The 13,468-nt window shown below is 47.2% G+C and overlaps 1 protein-coding gene across 11 annotated transcripts in view; it reads right to left on the reverse strand.

Annotated features, from left to right (window-relative positions):
* Nucleotides 1-2,177: 2,177 nt before the first annotated feature.
* The window catches only part of KANSL3 (KAT8 regulatory NSL complex subunit 3), a 40,706-nt gene continuing 29,415 nt past the window's right edge, over nucleotides 2,178-13,468 (reverse strand). For 9 of the 11 annotated variants that reach the window (XM_035001692.1, XM_035001693.1, XM_035001694.1 and 6 more), the window contains 8 exons: nucleotides 12,892-13,080; nucleotides 12,230-12,314; nucleotides 11,698-11,825; nucleotides 10,708-10,817; nucleotides 10,071-10,293; nucleotides 9,600-9,733; nucleotides 4,913-5,005; nucleotides 2,178-4,717 (listed from right to left, as the gene is read on the reverse strand). In XM_035001692.1, coding sequence (XP_034857583.1) covers nucleotides 4,697-4,717; nucleotides 4,913-5,005; nucleotides 9,600-9,733; nucleotides 10,071-10,293; nucleotides 10,708-10,817; nucleotides 11,698-11,825; nucleotides 12,230-12,314; nucleotides 12,892-13,080 — 983 coding nt within the window. In that variant the 3' untranslated portion in view covers nucleotides 2,178-4,696. The remainder of the gene's footprint in view (nucleotides 4,718-4,912; nucleotides 5,006-9,599; nucleotides 9,734-10,070; nucleotides 10,294-10,707; nucleotides 10,818-11,697; nucleotides 11,826-12,229; nucleotides 12,315-12,891; nucleotides 13,081-13,468) is intronic. The other 2 variants (XM_035001698.1, XM_035001695.1) reach the window with 1 other exon arrangement.

Raw genomic sequence — 13,468 nt, forward strand, 5'->3', positions numbered from 1 at the left:
TGAAAGGGATGGAAGAGGAGAGGAAGGCAAACTGTGATGAAGTGTAGGGTTTCCTACAGGTGGGGGCGGCGGCAGCACCCATGGTGGTATGTGGTGAGCTGGAGGCAGGATGAGTAAAGACCCCATCTCCTACATTTGGGTTCCAAACATCATTTTGGTCCCCTGGGTGAGCTGCACCATTTCGTGTGAGTTTGGAGCAGGGCTTTCTCTTCTTTCTCCTAATATCCCGAGACAGCAAACGGCATCCATGAGTTTACTCTGGGGACTTCTGTGCAGGGGGAGAGCAGGAAAGGCTGGGCTGACGGCCCACAGCCACTCATCATCCAGCATTTACTGGGCTCCCACCAGGGGCCACACACGAAGCTACAGAGGCCAAGGATCGGACTCTGACCTTGACCCCTCCAGGCCAAGCCTGGGAGAGGCTTGATCTACAAGTGGACCAAATGCAACCCAAGCCAGTGTAATCCCAGGTTTTGGACATAGCAATGCATAGCTGGGGGCACAGAAGAGCTAACTGCCTACTGTCAGCGAAGTGATGCATGCAAGCTCAATCCTGGAGGATAAGGAAAAGTAGCAAAGAAACAGCATCTCTGGGACAGGGCACAGCACTGTGAGAAGAGCTGGCATGTAGGGAAGGCTGAGGTCACTGAAGCAAGAGAGGAGGTGGCCTAGGCACAAGGTTAGGAACAGGCAGGAAGGCAAGCTGAGCCAACTAGGCTCACCACATTTAGAATGTGACCCAAAAGACAGGGACTGGCCATCCACCGAGGGCTCCACAGCTGCAAAGTCCTGTGGCGGCAGGATCAAAACCAGCCCCAACAGGTGCACGGCAGTTGAGGTCACAAGGCAAGTAGCAGAATCTGTCAGGCTCCCTGTTAAGAATGTCTATTGAGGGCACCTGGGTGGCTCAGTCGTTAAGCGTCTGCCTTCGGCTCAGGTCATGGTCCCAGGGTCCTGGGATCGAGCCCCTCATCGGGCTCCCTGCTCAGCGGGAGGCCTGCTTCTCCCTCTCCCACTCCCCCTGCTTGTGTTCCTGCTCTCGCTCTCTGTCAAATAAATAAAATCTTAAAAAAAAAAAAAAAAAGAATGTCTATTGAAAAAGTATGATGCCAGACACCTGGGTGGCTCAGTTGGTTAAGTGTCTGCTTTTCGCTCAGGAGTCCTCAATCGGGCTCCTGCTCAGCAGGGAGTCGGCTTCTCTCTCTCCCTCTGCCCTTCCCCCCCGTGCTCTTCTCTCTAATAAATAAAAAAGAAAAAGAATATGAGGCCTTTAGAACTAATGGTGGTGGTGAATGGTTTCTGCTTCTTGCATCCATTGATCCTGACAAAAACATGCTTGAGATAAAAAGGTAATGAAAATGTTTCTGCAGTGTGTTTTGCTATGACATCCCTATATTCCTGAAATTTACGACCGTTATCATTTGAACAATCTAACCTTTGTCTCTCACCTCATCTGACTCCCCCCAAGTCAGTGAAACCAGAGTTGGAAGGGAAAGAATGCACCCGCTCTCTCCAAAGGATGGTATCAAGATGAGCTCACACGCACCAGGATACTCCAAGTAGTCTACCAGAACTATGACTTCCACCCATAAAGGGTCCCAATGCTAAATGGAGGGACCTGGAATTCAAGGACAGGAAGGAAGGTCCTCGTGGATACAAGTTCACAAATAATCTGGATGTTGGAATCCCTTCATCTCTAAGTCTTTATTTATCGGAGCAGGTAGAAAAAGTACAGGATGTGCAAGGGATTTCAACCTCTCAGGACCAAGGGCAAGGGACCCCGCTACTGACACAGGCCCAGCCACGAGCCCCACCAGGGCGGCAGCAATCACTTCAGGCTCGCTGGGAAGTGAACGGGGAAGGGTCTCATGAAGGCTTTCATCTCACCTCCTGGGCTAATGTCCACTCCCGTGTCCCATCTCAGAACCCCAGCACAATGCAGAGAACGGACAGTGGCAGCAGACTGCCTGGTTCTAGTCCTACCTCTGCCACTTCCCTGTTTGACTTCTCAGTGCCTCCGTTTCCTCGCCTGTAAAGAGGGAATTACAGTATCCACCTCATGGCACCAGCATCAGCAAGACGATCACTGGCATTACAACAGTATCTTGGCTTTTATTTCCTGTGCCACTTCACCAAGTGGCTATCAGAATAAACAAGAGAAGTCAGTTTAAAACAAGTTGAAGAAATCCAAAGTTGTATTTATTTTTTTAATTGTTTTTACAGCTAATGTAAGAACAGAACCGTGACAGTGGCTCGGCTTTATAACCCACCCAGCCCAAGACTGTTCTGGTTGTGGGGCCAAGGACAGGTAGATCTTCCTCTGTCAGTGACCTCTTAAAGCACAAGGACATCTTCCATAGGGCATCAACATGCACCCGTCATGTTGAATGTCAAGAATTTAGCTAAAGCCTTCTTGATCCTTCTACATTCTCAGCTGGTAGTATTGCCTTCTGAGGTTATGGACTCCAGGTCTGATACGTGATAGGTAGAGGAAAGCTTCCTTTCGCATTTCGAGAAGAGCAGGCGCAGAAGTGTGGAGTTGAAGAACATGACTCTATGGACTTCAACCACCTCCCCCTTTAGCCTGTCCCTCCAAGGTGAAAAAGAGTCCGTGTTCTCACAACTCCCCTTTTCAGGTTTGGCTTTCTTCAAGGTGTACAACCCAAGCCTCAGAAAGTTATCCATAGGAAGCATACTAGGGTTTGCACAAACACAGGACAATGCATTAGTTTTTCCTTTGGCCCCAGCATACACTGGGCCAGCATCTTTCAGGAGCAACCACTCCAGCACTGTCTAAGCTGTACTCCTAAGTCATGAGTGGGTTGTTCAGGACCCCCTGCCTGTCCTCAATGATTCCTAAAAGCTTCATATAGTCTCACACAGTCTTATTGTCCTCGGGTCTATTGGTGTATAATCCTACCTGTAAAGTTACCAAACCCCTGACCTATGGATGCCTCTTTCAGATTTCGTATCTTCCTCAAACTTACTAAATCAATTTCCAAAAGCAGTTACCTACCAGCTAATTTGAGAACGAAGCCTAATTTTATGCATATCACTGCTGAGACCAGCTCTGCAGGAGGTCAGGGAGGGAGGGCCTGGTGTTCAAGATACTCTCTCTTACATATCACACACGCCCCCCTCTCTGCCCACAACACCCCTTTCTGCCTTGTTTCAGACTCCTACACACTAGGTACTCCCTGTCAGACTGGCAGGTGAGGCTCCTGGACGAAAGACAGGTAGCCTGGTTTGGATATATGCTGCACCATGGGTCAAGACCCTGGACCACGGCCACAGCATGCTGTACACCCTCCTGCCTACAGATACTGAACAGAGTCAGCATCACCTCTGGGTTGCTCTATTTATTGTCACCTTGGCAGGAAACATTCTAGAGTACGGAAGGGCAGGGACATGATCTGGAGGGCAGGTATGACGTCAAATCTAAAACTACCTTGGCACACAAGTATTGTGAGAACGTAGGGCAGGCTCAGAGCTCCATCTTCAGTGATCACTTCTCCAGAGCTCAGGCTGGTACCAAGAGCCCGCACAGTAAGAGTCAATGCCAATAACCTTCCCAATTCCAAGCAAGAAGACAAGAAGTTGCATGGAATAGAAATAGAAACACTAAAACATGGCTTTCATCATCTTGATGCCTAAGCGTCCTGGGACGGCCAAGATGTTAACTTAGCTGGTTATCCCTGTTTCACCTCCACACACTGGAGATGGACATTTCAGGGGCTGGGCTTTCTCCCCTGTGACTTGGCAAATTCTTCTCACCTCATGTTGAATCAACAGTTCCTTAGGTAATAGGTGCAAAGCTTCATGCCCCAATCATTTTCTCCACAGGACTTACTGGAACATCCTTCAAACCACTTCATTTGTTCCATTCCTCTCCTTTGGCCTTTCTGGATTTTCTGGATACAGGAACTGCCCAAAGCAGGATGAAAAAAAGAAAGGGGCCAGCTTCCACCTCCTGGCAACAGCTGCTTCCCGCCATTTACAGTGGCCAGAGGGAATGAAAGATGACAGCCCAGTCCTCTTTACCCTATCATGGGTTTGAACTTAGGAGTTCCCAGGTCTCAGCAGGCTACCCATTATCTGATGTGGTTCTTAAGAGGGAGGAGTTGTATAGGACACGCTGTCCCATGGTTGCTCAGTGAAAGCAACAGTGATGTCCAAAACCAGCCCTCTGGCACTGCAAAACTGTCGATGGGCCAGGATGATCCCAGGGGCCTCAGCAAAGGGCTCTCAATCCTAACTCCCTAATAAGCCCCAGACCATATGGATGTCTCCTTCCCAACTTGGCATGGGGGTAGCACAGACTTCCAAAAGGAACTCCTTTATTAAATGCAGTGAGCAGTCCAACACAGCTACTTGGGTCAAGTCACAGTTAATGCTGGAGAAGAAATGCCTCCAATTCATGTACAGCCAGATCTGCTGAGGAACCTGGCGATTCCAGGAACCAGACCCATAGATGCCAGAGGACAACGTTCCCCTTGCTGGCATACCATATCACCTAGTCTAATGGTTTCACGAGACCCAGAAGCCCATTCTGAAAACAGGTGGCAGGGAGGCAAAAATGGTGATCTTAAGAGGTCTTCAGACAAGTGGACAGCTCAGCAGGACAGCACGTGTGCCCAGGGCTCACTGCATGGCAGCCATCACCAACCCGGTGAAGAAGATACATCACTCGGCATCTTCAGGGTGCTGGAGGCAGGCGCTATGGCAGGACAGGGAGTGAGCAAGAGTTAAAACTTTGCCAGGTTAACATACCCAACCCTCTGACCCCATCACCCCAACTCCTGAGACTTTATTACAAAGAAGTAATTCTCAATAGGGGAAAAAGCTGGATGTACAAGGGCATGTGTTCTAGCAGCCAAATGGTTACCAGAATGTGAACTCTGCAGAGACCCACCTCTATCACTTTATAGGGCAAGTGATGAATGCTCTCTGAGCCTCCTTTTCCCCATCTGTAAAACACACTGACAGCCCCTACTCTCCAGAGTTGCTGTGAGATTAAATGAGACAATCTGCATTAAGTACCTCGAGTATCAGGAGTTCAACTACAAAGGTTAGCTCTTATTATTATGCATAACGGCAGGAAGAGAATGCAGGGAAAAGGAAAGCCTAAACTGTTAAGGGTGAGAGAGTTGAAGTTTTCCATGACTGTTCTGACAATATAGGTTTTTAGGTCTTACTCATTTTTTAGTTATGGAGGATGGATGCCACAAACCGTTGAGCCTTGCAGCTTAGGAAGAAAAAAGCAAGGTAGAAAGAGTTGGCCTTTTTTCACCAGGGGTTTCCCTACTTTTCTAGATTTCACCTTTGGAAAACTCCTAAGAGGTCTCTGAGAATGCAGAAAATAGGGGAAGGTGGAAGGCACAGGAGAGCGGATACGAAGAAGGGTTTGACAGTCAAAACTTAAAAGGATCTGCCTACATTTGTTCACCCTGCCCAAAAGCAAGGCTGTGCACAGAGGATTACTCTGTCCTGATTAGGAATACAACTGAGTGAGTGAGTCAGCTCTCCCAGGGGCCCCTGTGAGAGTTGCAGGGATGCCCCCTGGCTGGGCAGACGACTGGGCAGACCACAGTGTGGGTCAGAGAGGAGGCAACGAGTCTGTGACCACAGGAAACGAGTCCATTGATGCAGGACACAACACAGTCTCTGTCTCTCCTCTTCCTCTGACAGCTTTTCAGCTGTAAAGAGTACGTAAGAGTCCAGTTCCGTAAAAGAAACATAGAGTAAATATTCATTAGTGCCAGAAACAGAACAGATAATTAAGTACTTGCATAGACCTTAGAGAAGTCTAGTCAGTGTTTACAATCTTTTTCTTTTTCATTCTATCCATAAATATCATGAGTATGTAACCCAAAACTAAAAAAGGATTATTTTTTCCAATGTAAACACCATTATCACACATAAAAAAGTTAACAATTCCTTAATATCGGCAATTACCCTGTGTTTATATTTCCAACTGTCTCATAAACATCATAAATGGGTGGTTTGTTTCTCAACATTTAAAAATTCAACTTCCCAAAGTGACTGGCTGGCTCAGTTGGTAGAGCATGCAACTCTTGATCTCGGGATTGTAAATTCGAGCCCCACATTGGGTGTAGAGATTACTTAAAAATAAAATCTTAATAAAAATAAAAGTTCAGCTTCCCAAAGTCTTGAGGAGATTCTGAGACAGCCCCTAATCAATCCTACCACAATAATCACTAACTTAGGCCAACCTCCTCACTAGACCAGGTAAGAAAACCAAAACCGGGGCGCCTAGGTGGCTCAGTCGGTTAAGTGTCTGCCTTCAGCTCAGGTCATGGTCCCAGGGTCCTGGGACAGAGCCCCACATCGGGATCCCTGCTCCACAGGAAGCCTGCTTCTCCCTCTCCCACTCCCTCTGCTTGTGTTCCCTCTCTCACTGTGTCGCTCTCTGTCAAATAAATAAATCTTAAAAAAAAAAGAGAAAACCAAAACCAAGACAGGTTGGGTGATTTTTCCCAGGATCACACAGCTGGCTGAAGACAGAGGGCCAGACCCATAGCCCACTGACATCATACTGTCTGGCAGTGTGAACACTGAGGTAACCATTAGAAGCTTTTGAGTCAGCAAATCTTAATCTAATAATGCATCGTTTCTCTGTAATAAGAGAATCACCATTAGAACCCTCCTAGTAATTATACACTCATTTTACTGAGATAAAAACTAAGCTCTTAAGTTAGTACCATCAGGTCACAAGTCAGATCTTGATCTTCATTTTGTGCTTCAATTTAGCCATGTAAAACGATTCTCAATGAGCTCCATCTAGCCTCTTCTTAACGTGAACTAGTTCCCCCAGGCTGCAGCAGGCTGAGGGCGAAGGTATCATCACATGATAGGGATATGCGTTCTAGCTGGGCATCAATATAGTATCAGCAAAGGTTAAGACTGCCTGAAAATAGGCCCAAATGGCTTTATAGATAATTTGCATCAAACTATCAAGGAACCCATAATTTCTGTGCTGTGTGTTTTAGAATATGCGATGTATGTTTTAGAATATGAGAAAAAAAATGCTTCCATCTCATTCTGTAAGGATACAATTAATGTCTTTATACAACTGGACAAGGAAAGCACACACACATAAAAGCAGGGGTGGATGGGAAGAAAACTATATGCCAATCTCACTAATAGAGGCCAAGATCCTAAGTAAAATAAAAGCAAATCAAGAAACACTTGGCCTCTTTTTTGTTTTGTTCTCTTTTGATAGGGTCTTTCCTATGGGTGCACAATTCAAATAAACTGGGGCATATGAAAAAAGAGAGAGAACAGGACATATTGAACAAGCTACAGAATCTGGAATTTAGACGATCTGACATTAGGAAAATAAAGTAATTGATCATTTAACTGATTCAGAAGAAAAGTTTATGCTCACTCATCTGATTCCAAAAGAGCAATGAACAAAATTCAACACCTTATTTATCAGGAAAAATGAAAAGAATAACGATGATTGTAGCAAACTAGAAACATACCTGACACTTGCTTAACTGGAGGATTTACATTATCAAACAATTACATAAAACTAATATGAGAACAGATGGGTCATGGGGACAAAAAAGGCCCAAGTGTGTGCAGCCATTGAGAATATGAACCTTGGAGCTATGAAGGGAAAGATTTGAAGATTTTGTTATATATAAATTTTTAATGTATGAAACAAATGTCCTTAATACTTCAATAGAAAGATAAAAAAGAAGAAGAAAAGCAGTTGACTGGAGTAAAGGATACACAACTTGTATAATAAAAGATTAACATCTGAATGTATAAAGCTGCTATAAATCAAAGTAGAGACAGAATATGATGAGCCATTCATAAATGACATACAATCTTGTAAGTAATCAGGAAAATACACATTTACACAATTCCATTGAGACGCCTGGGTGGCTCAGTCAGCGTATGCCTTCGGCACAGGTCATGATCCCAGGGTCCTGGGATTGAGCCCTGTGTTGGGCTCCCCGATCAGCGGGGAGCCTGCTTCTCTCCTCCTGCCTGCCGCTCCCCCTGCTGGTGCTTGCTCTCTCTCTCTGACAAATAAATAAAATCTTAAAAAAAAATAATTTCATTTTTCACTCATCAAATTAATAAAATTTAAAACACTGATTTCCATAGCTGACAAAGACATGTGAAAACAGGGTATTATCACTGCTATGGCTTGAACTGTAAGCTGCCAGAGGCTCTGAAGGGCAATTAGCCAGCAGTCAGACAGATATCAGACACACGTGCCCTCCACTTATTGGTCTCTGGACTGCAGAAATCCCCCAGAGGCACACAAAACTCAGGAACAAGGGTGTTCACTGAAACACTACTTTCTGTATCAAAAAGAAAACAGCCCAACTCTCTAACAGAAGATGGTGAAATATCCTTTCATACATCCACCCAGCAAAACACGAGGCAGCTACTGACAAGAAGATAAGTCTCTATGTAACCCATGGGGAAACATGTCACAACATCCGTTGTAAACAAAGGCTAATTACAAAAAGTCCACATTCTTTGATTCCATTTTTGTCAAAAAAAAAAAAAGTAAAATAATGTACTTTGTATAGGAAGAAAGATCTAGAAGAATGCATATTGAGCTATTAATAGTGGATATCATCTCTGGGAGTAGTACCACGGGAAATTTTCACTTTCTAAATTACAATATTTCTGTAGTGTTTGAATTATTTTAGCACAATCACTCTTCTAGTTGAAAAAAATGAGGAAAAAAAATAAAAGAAAGAAAAACACCTCCACTTTTCTAAAAAAAAGGCAGGGAGGGCTAACTATGATCCCAATGAATGCCAGGTAACAATCTCTGCAGTACTTTCCTCTAAAGAGGAGGAGGCAGAAGACGGTCTGGAACAGTTGGGAGCCCGCCCCCCAGTTCCCACGCAGGACTGGGGTGGTGGGAGTGACGGGAACAGGGCCAGGCCTTCAGTCACAGCAGTCCCCATGAGGAAGGCCGTGGCTGCAACAGTGCACAGTGCAGGAAAGCACACGCCACACTGGACTCCCAACTACTTTTTTCTTTCACCTCTGAACTCTGAGTGGCTCTCAGACCAACATTTAAGATTAGAAACGTTTTACGTGAAGAGCTCGCAATGGAAATCAGATCGACTACAAGGAACTGCTGGTGGCTTCGTGGGTAAGAGCTACAGAAACCTAGTGTGTCCTAAAAAGATGGCACTGAATGCCAAGAGCTGGAATGGCACAATGCTGGAAAGCTGGTCAAAGAAAGGGTGTTAATCAACTTGCTGGCCTCTACCACATCCTCTGACTGATGGAGCCGAGAAGGGGAAGAGAAAACAAATGGAGAGGGAACGCCAACAAAACTTAAAACACCGAGGACGCTACACACGCAAACACAGTTACGCATTTAATCGTCCTGACAACCCAGGGAGTGCTACGGAAGAGGAAACTCAAAGAGGTCCATGACTTGCTCAAAGTTACAAAGCTACAAAGCCCCAGGTCTGGATTTGAATGCGGTCTGCCTGAAGTCCAGGGCACTGGCGGCTCCTCCAATCAGCCAGTGGGCCGGCCCCAAACTTCCCAATATCGGAGCCTATGTCCTCAGTTTTCCCAGGTGGACTCACCTGTGAGCTGGACGGCAGAGCCTGGGAGCTGGACTCCTCTGATGGGGCTGCTCCCGAGCCCATGGGGCTCAGTGTAGTGATTCGGCTCGGTTGGCCACGCAGTGTCAGAGTAATGGTAGTAGGGACCTTCAAGCCTGACAGAGAGAGGGGGAAGGAGGGTTGTTTGTCACAGCCTCTACCTTCTCCATCCGGAGAGTTTCTTCACATCACACACCACCCCCTCGGCCGCCCACCTCAGTATCCTCCCCAGCTGGGTCAGCTCCACCCTATCAGTCATTCTAAAAGAAACAGGAAACAGCTGTGTTCTTCCGACCTCTCTGGGGGATGGACCCACACAGCTGAATCCTTGAGGGTCAATACCAGGACCCTGTTGAGTTGGGTTCAACAACAAGCCTTGCCCATGTGAGATGGGAAGGTCCTAGGGAAAGATCCCATATCCAAGAGTCCCCACAGCTGTCATGAGAGACTCACCTGATGCTTGGTTAGAGATCTGAGCCAGGCCAGGGAGGCTGCTTGCCAACTTAGCGAGGCCCCCATTGGTCAGCAGCTGGTGGATGGCTGTGGGCTTCCCACCAGGAGTGGCACCCAAGGAGGAGAGACTGGTGGCCACAGGAATGGTACGGACAATGGTGCTGGTGCCCGTGGTGATGGCACCCAAGCTCTGCATGGGGGCGGGCAACTTCACACTGGTAGCCTGTGGGACACACAAGCTCGGGTGATCAGAAGCTATTGCCCAACAGCAAGCAAAGTTCAAGTGTGAAGGGCCCAGAGCATTAAAGGCTACCATGTACTGCACACCTACTACATGCAAGGTACTCTTCCATGCATTTTCCATATACTATCTTATTTAATACTCAAAACAACCCTTTGAGAGAAATACTATCATTATCCTAATTTTACAGACAAGGAAACAGAGAGAGAGAGGTCAACAAACTTGTCCATGGTCACACAGTAAGTCATGGAGCCTTAACCTTTGGTAGCTCCCAGGCGTGACGTCAGAAAGCTGTCTGTCTTGACCCAGACCCCAGACCCAGTTGCCCTGCCAAAACCAACTAAACTGAGGCCTCCTCCCCACAGCTGCCCAGCCCTGTGGACGGCAGATGTGCACCTGTGGGGCTGGCCCTGGGGAAGGATTTGCTGGGAGGCCAGAGGTCTTGCTGCTGATATCCTGCAAGCTGAAGCTGAGGCCTTGAAGGAGGCTGCTGGCTGGTGTGGCCCCTAGGAGAGGGCAGAACAGATGTCAGCACAGGCTCAGTTCCTTCTCCCAAGAGAAGCCACACCCATCCACCCTCAACAACCAGCTAAAATACCAATGCTCTTTCCCTGGGACATTCCCAGTGCTCTCGGGAAGATGCCAGGAAGGGCTCCCTGGGCATGCACACTGCATGCCCACACGAGGAAAGGTACTATGCTAGACACACTGACTTGGATTTGCTCCGCATATCTCAACCTGCTCCAAACCACCTATCTTACTTTTTGGACAGTTTTAGGAAAACCAAAGAGAGCCTGAACCCCACCCACTTTTCAGAAATCTAAATTCCATCCTTTCCAGAGAAAAGGACAGCTTCTTAAGCCAAAAGAATTCCAAATACCTGATTTACATTTCACTACACACAGTCGAGCAGCCACAAAGCAAAGAGGGAGGTCCTCCTGAAGGAGGACACCTGCAGAGCCTTGCCGGCTGGGCTCAGGTAACCAGCCTTCCCATGCAGGGTGGGGTGGCAAAAGTGAAGAAACAAGCAGAGGCAGAAAGGTGCCTCATTTTGTTAATGCTAGTACAGCAGAGTCTCCAGTTTTCTGCAATCAGATGTGCTCAAAAACACCACAATGAACACAATACACACATCTCCCACCAGCTATTTCTCCTCCTTACAGTACAAGAGATACTACCTACAGACTGGGATATTTACTCACTGTAGATATTGAGACCAAGAACTCCCCCACCTCAAAGCTAATTCCAGCTTCACATCAAGCCTCTATGAAAGCCCGCAACTCAGAGGAGCACCCTCCAGATACAGCTGCTTTCCCAGGACCACCCTCCAGCAGCAGCCCAAAAGAGACTTTGCTGGGCGGCAGGGGATGCTGGGCTACCAGATACCTGGGAGGGAGCTGCCAGGAGAGGTGGCCACCAGACGGCTCTGGAGTGTGTGCAAGGCACTGGGTGTGGTGCTGCTGGACACTGAGGAGGCTGGGCTGGCTGAGACACCCCCTTCAGAAGCACTTGACCTGGAGACAAAGACAGGAGCGCTATTATCCAAAGGTCAGAGGGCAGCAGACCCTGGCAACACAGGGAGGGTCCACAGTGGGGCCCAGCAATGCTTCCAGCAGTGGACACTAGAACCTAGAATTTCTTTGTCCTATCTTCTGAATTTGGCCTCTAGTCCTTCTCAAAGTCAGGCCTAAAGTAAAGACTTCAAACCCTGAAGCAAGAGCTACGAGATGCTTTGTAAACTTTAAGTAAAAAAGAACTCTGAGTTGACCGCCCCCCCCCCCCAAAAAGATCTCACTCAGAAAGAAGTCATATTCCCAAAACTGACAGAATACTCTACCAGGTTTCCAAAGCACTAAATGGACCAGAGAAAAGGTGAAGAGAAAGGAACAGAACCAGAAAGGCCAAGAAACAGACTCACTTGGTAGTGGTGAGAAGCCCTGTGAGCTCCTTGGCCCCTGCTGAAGCCTGCCCCAGTGTCATGGTGATGGGCTTCCCTCCCGCAGCTGCAAAACAGAAAACCCCAAGGCCACCAGTCAGTCCTGCCTGGCCCCTACTTTTCAGGGTTTCACAGCCCAGGCTAAATGCAAAATATTATGGACAAAGACTGGAAGAAGAAAAACAAAGAGTAAGTATAGTAGAGAGTTATTTTTTTCTTCTATTTTTTAAACTTTCTGAAATATTTTATCATTTTTTTTATTTTATTTTTAAGTAGTCTTTATATCCAACGTGGGGCTAACACTCACAACCCTGAGATCAAGAGTCATGCTCTACTAACTGAGCCAGCCAGGCATCCCTGGAATATTTTCTTATCTTTAATTGAAACTGATAAAGAACAAAATATAATGATGCTTTGAGTGACCCCACAGCTCCCTCTGATCCTCGTTCTGCTTCCCTGATCCTAGTTCAGATCAGGTCACTGCCCACTTTTGCCCCATGTGCTACCGTGTGTGTCCTCCTTGCTCCAGGCATACCTTGCATTAAAGTAGAGGCTGAGCTGTACAGCAAGTAGTCACCAAGAGAGCAATGTTATGTGGTCTGAGAGAGCTCAGTTTTTACTTAAACAGGCCAAGAAAAACTCACCTTCTGGAGCTCCTCCTTGGGAAGGACAAGGCCCTCCAGCTGGGTCCCCTTGGGAAATAAGGGAGACCTTAATCTTCGGTCGCTTGGAGGTCTTACTGCCAGGAAGAGGACTGGAGGGATGGTGGCGCTTCAGCTGGACCCTAAGATCCTCTTTCTCTGCCTCCTCCGTTTGATCTGATGAAATGGGAACTAAGAGATGGAGCTGAAATAAGGTCTTTCATAATCCAAAAAAGCCCAAGAGACACTGACAGCAGCAGCATGGGCATGACTGTGTGTCACACACAAAGTCACACTTCAAAGGCAACTGCCAATGCTTCAGTCCCATCTCACTCAGGTCCCACCTGCGGCAGAAGGCCACCCTGCCCGCTCAGAGGATGGGTCCATCCCCAGCCCTTACCCTGTTCTGGAGTTAGAAGGAAGGGGGCTCTGAGTCGGTGGGAACAAAAAGAAAGAAGACACCCTGACCCTGCCTAGCAAAGGCCAACCAAAAAACAGAGGACTCACTACAATGCATCTAAGCAATGCTTCCTGGACTCAGTGTCTTAATTTTCCTGTTTCAGGCCCACCCCCGTATCAC

This window comes from Mirounga leonina, unplaced genomic scaffold (genome assembly GCF_011800145.1).
Source record: "Mirounga leonina isolate KUSES-001 unplaced genomic scaffold, KU_Mleo_1.0 Mir_125, whole genome shotgun sequence".
NCBI classification, from domain to species: Eukaryota; Metazoa; Chordata; class Mammalia; order Carnivora; family Phocidae; genus Mirounga; species Mirounga leonina.